The sequence below is a fragment of the Synchiropus splendidus genome, chromosome 2, assembly GCF_027744825.2.
Source record: "Synchiropus splendidus isolate RoL2022-P1 chromosome 2, RoL_Sspl_1.0, whole genome shotgun sequence".
In the NCBI taxonomy this organism is placed as follows: domain Eukaryota; kingdom Metazoa; phylum Chordata; class Actinopteri; order Syngnathiformes; family Callionymidae; genus Synchiropus; species Synchiropus splendidus.
In genome coordinates, this window is record NC_071335.1 from 10,625,761 (window position 1) to 10,643,592 (window position 17,832).

General features: G+C 43.3%; 1 protein-coding gene across 1 annotated transcript in view; it reads left to right on the top strand.

Annotated features, from left to right (window-relative positions):
- Positions 1 to 17,470, top strand: part of LOC128753297 (paired box protein Pax-5-like) — a 32,893-nt gene extending 15,423 nt beyond the window's left edge. The window contains exons 6-11 of the mRNA XM_053854871.1: positions 1,474 to 1,574; positions 8,260 to 8,392; positions 11,355 to 11,456; positions 13,326 to 13,412; positions 14,352 to 14,438; positions 15,935 to 17,470. Coding sequence (XP_053710846.1) covers positions 1,474 to 1,574; positions 8,260 to 8,392; positions 11,355 to 11,456; positions 13,326 to 13,412; positions 14,352 to 14,438; positions 15,935 to 16,017 — 593 coding nt within the window. The 3' untranslated portion in view covers positions 16,018 to 17,470. The remainder of the gene's footprint in view (positions 1 to 1,473; positions 1,575 to 8,259; positions 8,393 to 11,354; positions 11,457 to 13,325; positions 13,413 to 14,351; positions 14,439 to 15,934) is intronic.
- Positions 17,471 to 17,832: the final 362 nt, after the last annotated feature.

Genomic DNA, 17,832 nt, shown 5'->3' on the forward strand with positions numbered 1-17,832 from the left:
CATTGTTTGTTTTGTTCTGCTCTGAAAAAGAGGGAAGAGAAGCGCTTCCCTTCTGAGACTGACTCACGGAGATTGGGGCAGCTGTGTGTGTTTGTGTGCTAGTGTGCGTGCGTGCGTGTGTGTGTGTATCCAGCAGTGAATAGGATTTAACCCGTCACAGCAATGACTTTCTTTACCCATCCATACAATGAGACCAGCTGGATATCAAATGACCCGCCCACAACTTGATCTACGTCGACACACACGTTCAAATACACAACTGGACCATATTGATTACCATGCATAAAAGTCAGACCACTGGTCACATCTGTTTTTCAAGGTCTCTGTCTGTGGCTGATTTTTCTGTTGTGGTCCTGAAGTTACAGTCAGGGGGTCATCTCCGAGTGTGTATTTGTCTGTGTGTATTTGTGCGACAGAAAGAAAGCAGAAAGCAATAAGCTAGCTGAAATGGTGCCATCACAGCTACATGATTGATCAATTGAATTCCATCATGAGGACTGGCTGGTGAGATTAAATGGGTCGCCGTGGGTTACCAGGCTAAAGCATCATACCTGCTTTATCTCCCCCACGATTGGGTCTGCCACCAGAGACTTGGAGCATCTACTCACACTGAAGCCAGGCTTCTGTGTGTTTGTGCGACACTATATAGAGAGAAGCAGAGATTAAGATCAAGCGGTGTTTGTCGGAGTAAGAGCTGGTTAAAAGAGGTTTTGTGTACTGAGAAGGTATGGTGAGGGGGTTTTGCAGTTGGACGAGATAGGTTCCACGATGCTGTGTTGATGGAATTTGAAGACAGAATGTGGCATCTAGCGTTGCCCAGAAGAACCTGTTGTGGGTGAAGATAATCTATCCGCATCTTCATACAGGTCCTAAGGCTGATTGATTCTCCTACCTGAACCATGGTCTTCAGTGTCATTACAGTTTGCTCAGGAAAAAAACAAAAAAAAAAAACGCCTCCTCATCAATTTTTTTTTGCTGACCATCAAACAATATTATATCATCTTATCTACTTAACAGCAGCTCATCGAAAATACAAAGGCAGCGAGGAACACATGACTTGAACGCTGCTTCTCAGGAGCCAGGAATCTGCTTCATAGCAGGGTATATGTAGCAGAATGTGCACCCTCCTTGCCCTTTCCCTTATCTGTCTCACTGGCTCCTCTTTTTCTATTCATTTGAGGGCGCTCCTCTTCTGAGTTCCCATAATCGTCTCATTTGGTCCCTCAGCTTTGCAATATCTGTAGGATACAAGCGCTCACACTCTTAGCGCTGATACCGCTGCAATATATATTTTTGTGCCTCTTCCAGAGGTACCCAGAACGCGAGAGAAAAATACGTGCTTGTATCTTTTCACACGCTCAAGTGAGGGTTCGATGTTTACGTTTGTTAATGGGAATGGGGCCTGTTCATCGGCTGTGTGACCAGAAAACACCTGTACTCATGACTATCTTCTTATTTCTATTTCATGTGTAGGTATGCAGGAGTCGCCACTAGCCAACGGGCACAGCCACAGTGGGCGGGACTTCCTCAGGAAGCAGATGAGAGGGGAGCTGTTCTCGCAGCAGCAGATCGAGGTATTGGGTCACCTGTTTGACAGACAGCCATCATGTCCAGTCCAATCCAGCTCTGACTTCTATGTGAGCCCTGGCAAGGTAAGGGCCTGGCAGACTGCAGACCCTGGGCATCTCCCCGCAAAAATATGCAGCATTGTGGAAGTTAGAGACAAATGATACCCTAGACAACCACTACTGTAAAATGACATCATTTTAAATGGTACGGTAGCCATGTAGGCCAAGCAGTTATTTATGAACGGTAATTTTATCAAGCATTCTCTTTGCATCTCATGGCCTTGAGATTGGTTACAGTGCTGTTGTGATTTGATGTGATGAGATTTTGTTTGGTGCAGATTTTAGTGGATACAAGTATTCATTTGTTGCATATGATGTTCTTTATTGATAACAATAATGAATAATAATTTCTTTTTGGAAATGTCGTTGAAAATTTCAATGGAAATGTGTAATAGAGAATCCTAGTGTCACTCGAAGCATAACCAAGAAACCTGGACCACTAGGATGAATTCTTACTGTGTTTGAGTTGTGAGAAAGTCAGTGGTAGTGGTGAGAACTTCGGCTAGCACCTGCCTCAGATGATTGTATGTGTGAATGACTGTTGGAAAAATGTCAGCTGAGTGATTGACTGGTGTTGACCCACACCACGCCTCCATGACTTTATCAGCAATGACCAGTGACCCTACGAGTCACATCATGTTGGTTATGCCCTTGAAAATCCAGACGAGATGTCAGAATCGTCTTGTGAGCTCCATTCCATCAGTCTAGATCGAGTAAAACCTCGATTCAGTCAGGCTTGGCCTATTGATGTTCCTATAATCAAAGTCACTGCAGGGGTTAATGGGCATATTGACCCAGCTCTTATTATGACCTCACTTCCTGCTGCTCAGGGACAGTGACAGAGCTGTCTGCATAGTGATGCTGTGTGTGTTAAATGGAAGTAAACTCACGATAAGAAACACTGTTCTAAAGGTCTTAGAGGATTATTAATGAAATTTTGGGAAAAAAACACAATACTGACTATTTTTGAGTTAGAAATTTGAGTAGATCAATGCTTTCAAAGAATAAGAATAAGAATAAGAATAAGAATAAGAATAAGAATAAGAATAAGAATAAGAATAAGAATAAGAATAAGAATAAGAATAAGAATAAGAATAAGAATAAGAATAAGAATAAGAATAAGAATAAGAATTGCAGCATCAATATTAACAAGTCTTTTAAAAATGACCCAAGATTTCAGATGTGCTACAGCTGTACAACGATATTCTACACATCCGCTACTACTACTAACTGTCAGGAGAAGTCAGTCCAGGCTCCACTTGAGTGGCTCATGTCTGTTAGCATTGCAGCATTTTACAAAGTCTGACAAATTGTAGCTGTAGCTGCAAGTGCACAATGAAAGAGCTCCTTTAAATGGCCCAATTGACTCCCTTAAGTGGTTTACCTGTCACATTAAGGGACGGCAAATTTGGGTGAAACTCGAGCATTAGTATTCCCTCGCCAGGCGTCTGACTTGCCCTTCAGGTCAACACCGAGGAAGTAGAATAGTGTCGACAGTAGTTCCTGTTACCTTTAATGATTTGTCTGCTTTGGTTCCATGTATTTAGTCAATGTCAAGGGCCAGAGGACAAACAAACAGTGGTGAAGTCGTGGTGCAGAGAGGCTACAGCCTTAGACCTCTAGGGCAGAGTTTGCCTTTTTAGACCATTCTATCCCTCCTGACCGACATGGAGAATGGAGTGGTCCAGGGCGAGAGGTCGACAGGGATTGGCTATGCTGGCTCTATAGACTACGGCTCAAGCCTTTAATACCCGTGATTCATAGGTCAGTGTCCCCTGTGAGCTCGGTCAAGCCACTGGGTTTGGGGCGCAAAAAGGAGTATTAAACTCCAGATCGCCCTGGGGGTCAAACTGGCTTTAGGGGTTGCATTGTGATTACAAAGGGGTTCAGGCTCTTGTGCCGGCGCACTAAAACACACAAGCACGCACACAACCCCGCGTCGCTATCTGTCCACCTCTGTCCTTTCTATCATCTTGTCTCGTTAGCAGCCCCCCCTTTTTCCTCAACTAAATTTCCCAGAGGGAATGATTGACAGTCACACCCTTACCACTGACACTCTGACAGCGACTGCTCTGCCTCTTTGGTATGAGGTGCGATTGTGTGTGGCTGTTTGTGTGAGCCGGCAACGGTGAGGTTATGGTCAAGGAGGGTCATGCTGTGTTGTGACTGACAGTCATAAAAAGCGTTTCATGGTCCTGGACCTGCTGCTGCTGCTGCTGCTGCAGAGTAAAGGGCTGAGATTGACATCTTTGGGCACCTGAATAATTCTCAATTTCTTTATTGAATACAGAAGTAAGGATATCTGAGACAGAAGCAGAAACAAAGGGTGAATGGTTCAGTTTTCCTGGACTGTTTCAGCAGAAAGGCAGTGTGAGCCAAAAGAGCATGTGTTGGATTGCATATCCAAAACAATAAAAAAGAGCCTGATAATACAAAGCACCACTGAACGGCAGTAGAATATAGTTCACCTTGTAAATTAAGACATAACCACCAAGATGTTGCCCACTGTTTCCTCTACTATCACTGTGTTTGAGTAGCTTTTGATCAAAGTAGATGACTGACTGGTCTAAACTTTAGTAAGAAACGTTGTCACAGGAGTCACTCTGCAGCACCATGGGAAGAATTGCTTGCTTTAAGGTGCTCCATGTACTCCGGTAAAATATTCTAATTTGTGGTCATTAAGGCGGTTCATTTACAGGCTTCATTATCTGTGACATGTTAAACAGTGGAACATGAACCTCAGTCATTATTGCTTCTGTCATTTTTCACTCAAAGATAGACAATAAATTGCTCATATTCTTCACATCTTTCATCATCTACAGCAGTACTGCCTGCGTCCTCCGCTTGTCTCAAATCCTTTATTAATGTCTTCTCCTCGTCCCTTCCTCACATGTGGCCCATTATTCCACTGTATTAATTTGTGTGTGCGCGTGTGTCTGTCAGGGACAGTTCATTTGAATTCCCCTTCAATCACTTCCTATTACTCAGGTGATAAATCAAGCTACTGATGGGACCCCCACTCACCCGCCTGTCCAGCGGCGAAAGGATACCATTTCCTCATTCTTTGTGCGACACAATAAAGGACTTGGATGGGCTTTTAAACATTTAGGGAAATGATGTGATATTTAAGTGAGGCATTATTCTTATCTGCTTTTACAGCAAAACCAGGGGTTCATTTTCAATGAACTTCAGGTATTCTGATACCCGCGAAACATCTTCAAGTGCTTTTATTATACACAAAGATAATCTCTTTTCTTCAATAAATGGTTTGCACATGTTTGCATACTATTAAAAATTGACACAAGAATACTTGTGTCCTGCTTTTGCTAGAATTTAAGGCGTTTACACATAATTTACTGTTTTCACGTCAGAAAAAATGCAGATGTTTACCAGTTGCAATCTGAAATATCATGCTTTTGCTTCTGTGAAATAGAGTCTTGGGTTCACAGAAGGACTAGCACAGAGACAGGTCCCATTAGAGTGCTGAACTTCTAGCCACTGGTGTGTGTAATAAAGCTCTTGAATTGTCTCTGCGTCAGCATGTTTGTTGACAGTGTGGACATTTGTGCCAGTGACAATTGTAAGTGGACGAATGACAGGCTGATCTTCACTTAATAATACGATTTTGGTGACCACACGTCTTGAAAAAAATCCTGCCTTGTCAAATTACACTGGATTCTGGAGTAAATAATATTGTCTAGGCTCTGTCCATGGTCCTGTGCTGTGTGAGGTGGCTCCATGCACCTCTGTCTCTCCGTACATGCCCTGCCACTGTGCTCTCACTCCTACGGCATCACATACTGATGAAATTGTTGAATGGACTCAAGTGGACTTCCATGAGAAAGGCTGAAAACCCACTTGACAACCAATATGTGGTGCCTTAGAAATGAGGATGTGTTGGCCCTGCAGCAAACCAGGACCGATTTATGCTGGTGTGTTGCTGACACATTTCTCTTGCCTTAGATTGCACATGCAGTCTTAGTGAATTTTGACACAAACTGTTGTTCCGCTCTCCATGGAAACCTCTAAACTGTGCATGCAATGTAATGTGTCCAAACAGCGATCATGATCCCTACTGCCTATTGCTATTTCAACATGTGTTCTATTAACAGTTGAAATAATTTAAATCAGTTTTAAAAGCATGTCCATATTTTACGTATATTAACTTTTTTAGTAGTCAGCACATCGCGGCCATGTTATTGTGAGTGCAAATGATTCCAGCCCTGGACTCACTGTCAGAGTGTCGGCCTCTGGAGGAATTCTATCTGTTTATATTCAAGCCTTTTCCCATCAGAACGGCTCAGGAATGTGTGGCGAGGGAGACGGGGATGGAGAAATTGGGGTCCATTTGGGAAATTGAGAGAACGGGAAATACTATTATGCAAATGCTCCGAGCGAACACGGCCCAGTTGCATGTGTGTCAGTGAACCGATTAGGGCTCATCTGTTAGTGATGTGAGATTTGGACCAAACCATTACTTCCCCATATCAGACTGGTTAGATCAACCTGCTCTCTGTAAGTGGCCCAGGCAGATTTTTGCTGCTGCCACAGAGATTGAAAAAAAAGATGCGCTCTGACTTCAGGATTGTTTATTTTTGCCCACGTTGTCCTGTTTATTGTCTCTCTTTGTATGCAAGCAATTTGAAAATACTTTGAATAATACTGAAAATGTCATGACCTTTGAAGTTACAAGTTATAGTCTCTTACCGTTCTGTCGTGTTCCTCTGTGTTTTGGGTTCTAACTGAAGACAAAACTGAGCGACAGCACAGGATTTGATGATAGCTTTGTGTCTGTCAGAATTTTGGAAGCACTTACTATGTGGAGGAAGCTGGTTTCCTCTCTGGCTGAGAAGAACGACAAGCTTAATGGCACAAGAATATTTTTATTGCATAACAAATGGTTTGAATATGGCAACCGGACCAGGTAATAGTTGAAGAAAAAGCTTCACCTACAATGCAGATGGCTTCATCACTTGTGGGGAGCTGGGTTGGAGTTCAAGCATCGATCAGTTACCTTTTGTTATGTGATAACTGAGCTGTTTTACAAACAGTTTAGGCCCACCTTCAGGTGATTTAGAGCACTGACCAGTTCCTTTAGAAAAAGTCCTGATGGCCCTAAGAAGACAACAAGATGCATTAATATTTAAAAGATGCACTATATTCTGATCATTATTTTTTTTTTTTTTTATTTTATTTAAAATGTACTTTCTATCACCACGCTAGTATTAAATCAAGTCCAAACTCATCCATTCATCCATCCACCCGCTTCGACTCCACCCACAACCAACCCCCAAACACCCCTGGCTCCGCAGCTGTGTCCCCACCCTTTGATAAGGACTGGTATGGCTGTATGAGCAGTGGAAGTGACAACATTTACGGGTGCGAATGGGAATGATCCATCTTCCTTAGCGGGCCTGTCACCCCAATGGCCAAACTTCATCATGGCCAATTACCACGACAGACCCCTTCTTCAATACCTCTGCGGCTGCCTGGCCCCCATCTCCATCGGGCACATTAGACACTACCTAATAAGATGGAGATTAGCCAGGAAACAGCGAGTGAGGGGGTGTTTTATTTTGCGTGGGAGTGGGTGAAAAATACAGGTGTGACGGGCCACAGGGGAGACAAGAGGAGTCGTTAGGAGAGAAAAGTGGGTTTAAAATGTGCCTGAAGACCAAGGAGAGGTGTGGGTCTGTGTGTGTGTGTGTGTTGGAAGTGTAGTGTACAAGGTAAGCTCTTATTTGGCAGGTCACAGTCCAGTGGTTGTGCTTTGCGTGGACGAGCACAGGGGTGTTTAAGAGGTCAGTGAGCACAAACACACGGCTGCATGTACAGCTTCTCACACACAGTTGCAGAGGTATTAAAGGGGTCAGTGCAAAACTCTCACCTCATCACCTAAAGGAAATTCGGACTGCTTTCATTAGTGTGTGCACACAGACGCACGCACACCCGACCTGAGTGTCACACACTCATGAGGGGTTGCAATTGTGAATCAACCGTCCAAAATAAAATGTTTTTAACTCCACCTGAGAGCGGACTGCCTTACAAAATATGGATTTAATAATAGGCAAAGAATACGGATGGGTGTCCATACTTTTGGCCTTTGATGTTGATCACTGTGGTATTTGTACAATACTGTAGGTGGACATTAAAAGCAAATCTAAAATACAACATACATATAAACAAGACATGATCTTCAGTGATTTCTCTTTGCAATAAAACTGCAGCACGTGCTACCAATAAAAGTTAAGCACAACTGTCGGATATTGCCTTGATACTTTACTCTTGCTTCCTCTGTGTTATTAGTAGCTGTGTGTTGCGTGTGGTGAAGTGCGTGTGCTGAGGTCATGGGGTGCTGGTGTAAATCTTCCAAGATGATCACTCTTCTTATTGTTGTTGGTGTCTCTGGAGACAGAAAGCTTTGTCTCAGTACTGGCTTAGTTTGGGGTTTGCAGGTGTGAGTCTGCGCATGTGTGTCGGCCTGCAGCTGACACTATTTGTCCACAAGTTCTGAGTATGTGGTCATTGTCACAAGAAAGGAACAAATAAATAGCATTCATTTTCACTCAAATTTGTTGTCAGAATTCTGCATATTCATAACTCTGACTCTTTCTTTCTGACTTCTCCCCAGACATCGGATTATTCCTCCATGGCCTCATTAGCTGGTGGACTTGATGAAATGAAGAACAGTTTGGCTAATCCTGGCACAGGAGCGGAGTTAGGAGCCAGCGTGTCCGGCCCACAGTCTTACTCACTGGTCCCAGGTAAGAACTCACCAACGCCCCCAAACAGCTCCCATTCAAACTTGTTCCATCTCTCATGTGGGACACAAATACCATGATGCAGTGGTGACTGAGAAATACATTTCCATACACAGTAATTAGTCACAAACCCATTTGATCCAAGTTGAACTTCAAAAACCAAAGTACGCAAGCAAGACAGATGGTCCTAGTTCTAGTTCTAAAGCTACGCCTACTTTTTCACACTTTCCAGCCAAACCATATCTTCAACCCCACAAAATCCCCATTTGCAGTTTTAGTTTATCCGTGTTTTGTCCACATAAGCATATTCAGTTGGATGATGACAATGGTAAACGGCATTATTAATGTTTTAAAACAATACCATCTAGAGGAGACCCTATTGAAAAACCTGAGATAAACTACCGATATGTTCTTCTATGAACAGTCAATAAATTGATGCGCAAAATACAGTAAAACAGTCTTTATATTAATTAACTTGACAGAAAAACCACTGTATTCCTGTGGAATATAAATACACAAAAGCCACAGTGGTCCACTGCTGCTCTGGGACCGACTACATAGATTGCAGTGATTTAACCAGTTTGAAGAGCTCAGTACTTTAGATCTCTTGAGAGGCAGGAAGCCCAAAGGAGGGAACAAAAAGAAAGGTGGAAGAATAGAGGGAGAGTGAAAACCTCATCTCACCCTCTGTCTCCATTTAAGGGAGCCGTGGGTGAGGTGGTGGTTAATTAAGAGCAGACCGGGGAGCCCTTGGACAAGGCTTTAGCCCTCCCAACTGTAATGAAGGGAATCATAGAGCTGGGAATTTGGGAGGGCTTGGTACTGGCTCCTGTCTGCCCTCCCTAACCACTGAGGAATATTACCTGCAGATGCTGGCGGAGAGAATGAGTGAGAGATAAAATTTCCATTTCTGCTTATGCATGCAAACACACACGTTCATATTCACTCCCACACACTTCCAGAGTGTTTTGCATGCATTCCTTGCCTGTCTTTTCCTCAAACAGTGCTCCCTCTAGGGGATCAGATGTCCAATGTGTGAGGCACCTTTGAAGTGAGGAAACATTTAATATATCTTCCTCCTACACCAGCATGCACACGTACATGGGAGCACACGCAAATGACCTCGCTCTGACGTGTCCGAATGAAACACTGGAGTTCAATACATTTTTTGCAAAAACAGAGCATGTGAGTGTGCTGATCTGCAGCCAGGCCCTGAAAAGACGTGCACTTGTTCGCTGACCTCTACTGTGGAGAACAGACACATCAACACCACCGGCATACATATGCACAGACACAGAAACAACCACACATGGACACGCACCTCAAAGGAGCTGGCCCTGTCTGCCCCTTCTAACTTGTGCTGTGGAGAGTCCATCTCTCCTCTCTTTCACCCTCACCTCCCTCTCCTCCTTCTCCTCGCTGCCCTGTTCACTGACCCTGAGCGGATGAGTAGCCCGTCTGCACTAATGCCTCGCTGTCGCATCAAACACAGAGAAAAACTTCACTACACAGCAGCAGTGGAGAGGAGATTCAGAGGGACAGGACAGCTCTTTCAGAGGAGTTATATCAAGTTGACGCTTATTATTGTTGTGTTACAGTATAGTTACAAAATGATCAATGTTGCAGTCCACTGAGCGAGCTGGTTGTTAATTTCAAACTGTGAGTTATGTTTCCTCAACTCTGTAAATAGTCATGCAAATATGTGCTGGATGTCCAAACACATGGTATATGTGTATCACAGTAAGTCACACACATAGGCAAGACTCTTTTTGATTTCAAAGCGTCTTTTGTATGTCAGGTGACCCTGCAAAAATGACACCTGGGTCATTTAACTTGGTGAATCAGAGAAGTTAAATCTGTCAAACCCACAACTCCCTTAGAAAAAGTGAAAATCACTTCTCTTTAGTCAGTCAGAAAATTAATAAAATAAGAAAATGCACCACGTGAACTTCCTCTCATTCATATTAGCTCGACCTTGTTTTCTCTCCGTAGCTCCTGTTTCTATCTCACTCCTCCTCCCAGTTGGTGGTGGTTAAGTGGTGGGGAAGTGAATGGGATTGATGGTGTTAGCTTCTGAGCAGTTTACGATGATGATAAATGTGTGCACGGGGGGGGAGAGAGGGTGGGTGTCGACAAAGGAGCTTGCGTTTGTGTGTGTGTGTGATGATGATGAATGGATCGGCCCTTTTCCACGCACATCCAATGTCTACTGCAGGCAAACATAGAGAAATGATTTGGGCTGACACACTGTCATGTAGTCTAATGCAGTTATATATCCTCTCTAGCAGGTGACAGACAGAGAGCAGGAGGGGGCAGGATGTAAATTAATAGATGCCTGCAGATAGAAAACCTGATCGGAAAATGTTTTTCATGTGGATGAAAGAAACAAAAGAGGGTGTCATGAATAATATGCATATGATAGTACATGTAATGGTGATGTGTCTTTTATATGAGAGTTAGTAAATCAGTCACAGCTCTTAAGGTGTTAAATGAGCAGTCTATCTATCTATCATTGATCATTCAAGATGACTGAATCAACTGTATCAATTCCACTAACTGTCCTGCCTGTGAAGTTGAAGCATTCAACCTTTGAGCATACAGTTCAGCTAAAACCAGGCAACAGTAAACCGTAAACAGTGCTTTGCATGTTATTGACAAATGAAGCAACCGTAACCCAACAACAATGGTTTTAAAACATTATTATTATTATTATTATTATTAGTAGTAGTAGTAGTAGTAGTAGTAGTAGTAGCATGTTTGGCTATAATAATGTTCAATGGCTGGCAGATGTTTAGTAAGCTGGAAAACAGGGCTCTTCAGTGGATGAAGTTTTGGTACATCAACGCTGATCTGGAGAGACAGAATATCCTTTGAAGTTTAGTGCAAGTGCTCATAATGTTAAGGCCCATTACTGTTTGTTCAGTGCAATTGTGAAGAGTCTTTTGTTGACTGTGCTTGATTTTAGGTCGCGACCTGGCCAGCACCACTCTACCAGGATATCCTCCACATGTTCCTCCCACTGGACAGGGCAGCTATTCCACCCCCTCCCTCACTGGCATGGTACCTGGTGGGTATAGTCTCCGTTTACAGTAAATGAACCGTTTTTTTTCTTTTTTAAACTGTGCCAAACTGTGGAACTCCCCGCGGATGGCCGTGTTTGTGGGAGCCTTTAAAGAGTGTAGCTTGCGTTGCCACTTCCTCTTTACCGTCAGACTACACCGCCGCTGACAGTGCTCCCAGGGGGGGCTTCTGTGTGCATCTATCTTTGTGTGAGTGTGTGTGTGTGTGTCATTATAAACCAGCCACAGTAGCACAGCTGTCCCTCCTCAACATTAGTAATTTGTTTTTAATGAGAATCACCAGTGACCCACGACTAATTCATTCATTCCCTTCCACTCTGCCTTTTCTGCTGCTTTTGTGTTTTAATCCCGGACCGCCATTCTTCCTCCTCCCATCGCTGGACCAGGAAGTGGACGATACGGAGCAATAAACAAAACAGCAGCTCACAAACAGAGTTAACGTTGGCAGGTCACTCTGTATTCCCAATCATTCACACAGTGTCACACACACTCTCAGCGGGCATGTAGGAACAGCACATCTAAAGACGGGTAACCCTGTCGCCCTGCTCCCCTGCGTGCACCCCAAACTGTCCTCAGGTTTGACAGCATATTTGTGTGTGTCGGCTTGGCTTGTGTGCAGTTGTTTATGAGGAAGTGTGTGTTTGTTTTTGACAGTGTGTTTGAGTGTGACCTTGACACTGAGTTACACAAGGGGGACCCCTGAGTCCCACCTCCCTCCTTGTCTCCTAAACAACCTGACACATTGCCGTCACCACGACGATGACAAGGGGAGGATGTTCGTACCCAGGGATGCCATGGAGACCGCATCCCGACCCCACCTGACAGATGCACACTCCTACACACACGCGCACCGTAAAACTCACACCCGAGTCACGCGCCTTCACTGCTGCGTCTTACAAGTTAAATGAACTGCGGAGATCATCTCTCAACTTGCTACTTTACCATGTTTTATCTCAGCACTTTTCAAGCAAATTATCCCCTTTTCTGTCCGCTCTGTCTAGTATTATACCTTCATTAAGCAAGCAACTCCTTTTCTACTCCTTCTCAGTCTCCCTCTCTCTGCAGCAGGGGGGCTGACACTCAGAGGGGGTGTAGGAGAGCAGTGAGGCAGAACCGACAGAACGAGAGGGAGAGAGGAGGAATGGGGGAAGGCGGAAGAGGGGCACCAGGGTCTGTGACTGTCAGCGATGGGAGAGGGATCCCCTGGGAGGAGTAAATGTTCAAGAGAAAAGAAAGAGCCAAAGTGTAAAAAAAAACCCCAGCAAGTCAGCATTGGCATGAAAAAGAAAGAGAGATGAAATTGGAGGAGGGGTGTTTTGATATGAAGGGTGACGGGTGGACGGCAGTCGACGACCTAGGAGAGAAAAATACAGAGAGATGGATGAAGGGAGAAGTGATGGAGGACGTGTGAAAGAGTAAACCCCAGACAGTAAGTAGTAAATGAGGGAGAAAAGCTAGACTATCATTCACTGTTCAGCAGGACCAGAACCATTTCACTGACCTCAGATCAGTCCACTTCAGCAGAGTAGTTTAGAACTCTTCAGCAAAGGCAGTGTTACCTTTCATATTGAGCCTGGTGGAAGGCTGGTGGAGGGACTTGTACAGTGATGAAGATAGTTGCTGAAGATGAAGGAGGTATATATATGCAACCGAGTTGATGAAGCTTTTTCTTCTGGTTCGAAATCTCTCATGGCTCTTTTGCTGAAAGACGTGATGGTGTTAGCCGTTCATCAGCTGTTGAGTCTTCGTTATGATGTGGATTCATTTTAAATAATGAATATTTAAATGCAAATTGTGACTTGAACTTTCAAGACATCAACACTAAATTGTGTTTTGCTGTTTTGCTGCCGCCCCAGGTGGAGATTTCTCTGGAAGTCCATATTCCCATCCACAGTATTCCACGTATAATGAGTCTTGGAGATTCCCAAACCCCAGTTTACTTGGTGAGTAAATTCCAATTCTGTCAAAGGGGTTAGCAATTTACGATAAATAATACATATAACATCAAAGCCTACAGTTAACAGTAGATTTAGTCACCATACAGAGATGTGAAATATTTGTGTTCTAAATTGTTTCCTTTTTACTTCCAGTCTTATCAAAAACACTATCAATAAGTCTCAGTTTTTTTTCAGACTATTTATCTTTCAGTAAAATTAATAAAAACGTGTTTATGACACAGAAAGAATACATTTTGGGAGCTCAAATGTCCAGAAATCCCTCTCTGGACCGTGGTTCACTGTTTACTATCTCATCTTGTTGTTATTTATATGGATTGCAGGATTCTATTTAAATAATTGAAACATGTTGTGACACTTTTGGTGACTTCTCCAGGGTAAAATGTAGTCAGTCTTAACAAGACACTAATGCATACTTTATAATGATTAATTGCTAACTAATATGCTGCAGATACACAAATGAATAAGTTGCTTATTTAAGGTAATACATAATACGTAATGTAACGTGTGACCAAAAGTGAAAATTATTTTGATTTCAATCGCAGATGAAGCAAAAGTAACGGCATAGTATTGTGTTATTAACCATAGACCATTAAAAATAATACATTTCCTTGGTCAGTGCTAAGATGAATATTTTTGATAATTGTCATAAAAGACACCCTTAAACTCCATTATCTGATAATACAATTTTTTTATTATTGTCAACCGCATGCACAATAATTTCCCAGCCAAATGAGCTAACTAGTCCGGAACTCAGGGGTCTCAGAGTCAAATTCATTGTCAAGGGAGCCATTTCAGTGGTGGTGTTTAAAGGTGAACTGGTCAATGGCGGACGGTGTAAAGGTCAATGAGCAAGAGGGGTCAGGTGGTAGTGACCTTTTTGTGGCCCAACCAGCCACCTCACACTTTGATTTGTTTTGTCCCCAGTGTTCCAGCAGGATTATGGGCCTCTCCTGGGGACGGAAATCGGCTGCTCCTCCAGTCTCTTCACCAGCCAGGCCGGACAGATGCAAGGTAGGAATGAAATGAAGGAGGCAGACTAACGTGACGGCAAGTGTGAAGAAGAATAGGCAGAGGAGCACAGCTGAGCGGACCATAAGTGACCCTGAATGGCTTCAGTTTGATGACGGGTGAGCGAGGAGAGTGCGCTACAGAGGAAATGAGGGGGAGGATGAGAGTAAACTTGACAAATGAAAGGATGGAGAGCTAAAAGTAAGAGACAACAGTGGTGCAGGAGGTGGGGTGTGTTCTGTCTTGAGTGAGACTAAATAGTTTGTCAGATCGGCTTAATGCCTCACTTCCCCAAAGAGCCTCCTGAGATTACCTGGACTGTGGACAGAGCCTGGCCGTCGCCACATAGCTGGGCTGATTGATGGATAGTAGCGGAGACAGGTGTGTGTGTGCGTGTGTGTGTGTGTGGGAAAGAGAGAATGTGCGTGTTTAGAGGGGCTTTGGCTGTGTGCACGTCAGTGTGTGGGTGTTGTCGTGTGTCTGTGGGGTTACAGTGTTGCATTGACCTCTTCCCAGAGGAGAGAATAGACTCGAGGGATAAGTTGTGGTGGAGCTGTACTTACTGTGTCAGCTTAGATCGTTGCTGAAGGTGCGTGGAAGAAGAAGAAGTGATACAGTGTCTATTTCATTATTTCAAAGCGAACCCAAGTTTCATTCTGACATTCGATGAGCTCGTGTCATCCCATCACAGCCCCGTGTAGACGTCACCTGATGAATGAACTGAAAACCCAGGCTCCTGATTTTACATTTTTTACTTCACATATGGCATTTGTGATCACCTGAAATGGTTAAACTCTGCTTTGACTCAGATATCCGGTGGCAATGGCGTCTGTTTTAATCCAGGGCTGGGACTTGAAGAGATTAATTTAGATCCATTTATTACAGAGGAAAATAATGGGATATTTTTCTGTTCACCAACTCCAAGTGCGCCACATTATACAATGTGATGTCATAACCAATACCACCACGATGAAGGACGGTAAATGATATTGCACTGAATAATTTAAAAAAGAAATTAAAAAAAAAAAAAAAAAACCAGTATAGAAGTACAGAAAAAGGTTCTGTGCACTTTATGCAGCAAATGTTTCACTCACTAATGGACCACTTTTACTCTGAGGTTTAAGTGTCTGTGTACAGATTCAACTTAAATTTGCTCATTCTGGTGTCAAATATTAAATGTGATTAATCGTGATTAATTCATCACAAAGCCTGTGATTAATTAGATTATTAATTTAATGGAGTCCCAGCCCTAATACGTATACATGACAGTTCAATTCCATGAAAGACAATTGAGATGAGTTGTAGTTATACAATAGTAACTAATGTATGGGTCTGTAAAATGCACTCACCAAGGCTGGTCAACAGTAAAGATCATTTTTGTAATTAAATGATTTTACTATAAATAAAACGTATGCATCAAAGCATACGGTTGAGTGTGGATTTAGTCACCATACGGAGATGTGTAATGTTTGACTTGATCGTTTCCTTCTCACTTGCAGGGTCACCATACTATTACGGCGCAACATCGCGGGGTGCAGGTCCAGCTGCCACAGCAACAGCCTCAGCCTATGACCGTCACTGACAGCACCCCCCCACAAATGGATGACAAAAAAGAGAGAAAGAGGGAGGGACGGATAGCACCAGCAATGCTCGGTAGAAACCTGCCCTACGCACACGCACCAACGAGGGCGGACTTCAGTCCAGTTAGAATTTCCTTCCGATCGACGTTTACGCCACCACAAACATGAGTATGTGTTTTTTGTTTTTTTTTTACGTTCATTCTTACAGAGCTTTCTGAAGCGTGTCGGGTCAGAGCAGTGTGATCTCAACACCGTCATGATGGGACTCCTTTTGGCTGTAGTTTGGTACCAACTTTGATGAGTTTTCTTTCAAGGAATTAATCAAATCTCTATGCCATTTTACTGTAAAGACAATCCAGTTCACATAATTCCCAATGACTGAAGGTGATGCAACATTTATTCCCACCTTACTTTGTACCTAAAACGCGACCAGGCTTTTCGAACAAAGCACAGCCCTCCTCCTCCTCCTCCTCCGGTCCAAAAACCCCGGCCAGATCAAGCAGGCCAAGCAGGGCATCACGCTGTCCAGGACGGTGCTATCCAGCCTCCCCGCATCAAGAGCTATTTATAATGGAGAAGACAGAGTAATATATTGAGAAGCTTTTCTGCGCTGCACTCTGCCATGAGAGTGAATGCCTGTAATGATTTATATGTGTCACGCTGTCGTGCTAGAATAGTGATGATATTGATGACATTTTTTCAATAAGAAGAGAAATCTTTGTTTATAAATGTGGACCGACTGCAAGTTTCCTGTTCATAGTTTGGTGGTGTCGGCTAACTGTGGTGCCGTTGGATAATCCGTTCTGAATCACATCCTCAAAGTGGCGGCGAAATATTTCTCTATCGATCTCTTTCTATGTCTCTCTATAAACTCCCCAAAGACGGGCCCCCCTTAGTGGATCGGCTGACTAACTACTGAAGCACAAAGAGACTCAATCATTGTTTCTAATGCGACTTTTCTTCTTTCTCAAGAAAAGTGAAGTAACATTTCTTTGCTCTCCCCCTTTTATGAGTAATCTGTCTTTGTGCTGTTTGACATGATATTGTTTCTATAAAGGCATTGCTTTTTTAAGAAAAACAACAGTTTCTTCTGTTTGACTTCATCAGTTCTGCGCTATGACAATGCATGACACCAGGGTCGAGGCCTTACCCGTTCAAAGTGCAGAGTTTGGAGATTCACCTTCGGGCACGGATCCAAAACAAGAGAGTAAAACTGCTGCCATTTGAGTCTCTCAACCTATCAGCATCCACTCTGAATTTGTACAGTAATTAGCGAAGAGAAGTCAAAGTTGATTTCAATACGTCACATTTATCATTAGACTAGCTATGAAGCATACTTTATGATAAGAATTTGTGGTGTCGTTTCTAGCCATTGACTGCTAGTGGTATTTTCTTTACAATATTTGTGGGATAAGCCGAGCTCATTGCAAGGCACAATGTCTGTGTGTGAGTGATCTAAACTATAGTCCAACTGCTCCTGACCTCCATCTTTATTGTTTGTCGGATTTAAAACACAAATCTTTCCAGATATGAAGTCCTTAAAAGTTGTGTTAACAACTCTAAAGAAGAGTCCCGTGGCATGCATCGACATGCTCTCCGTGTGCTGCATAACGCTGGCCTTTTGAAAAGTTTCTCTTTTTCTCTTGATGATTTCAGAGGCATTATTGAACCTGAACCACACCAGCCGAATACAAGGACAGTGCCTTTAGTTTTTTATGTCAATAACCCCGACGACTGACAGCACATCTCTTAAGTATCCTTCCACAGATTTAGACCCCAGTCAGGGACTGGCTGTTGCTAACAAAAACAATAATCCA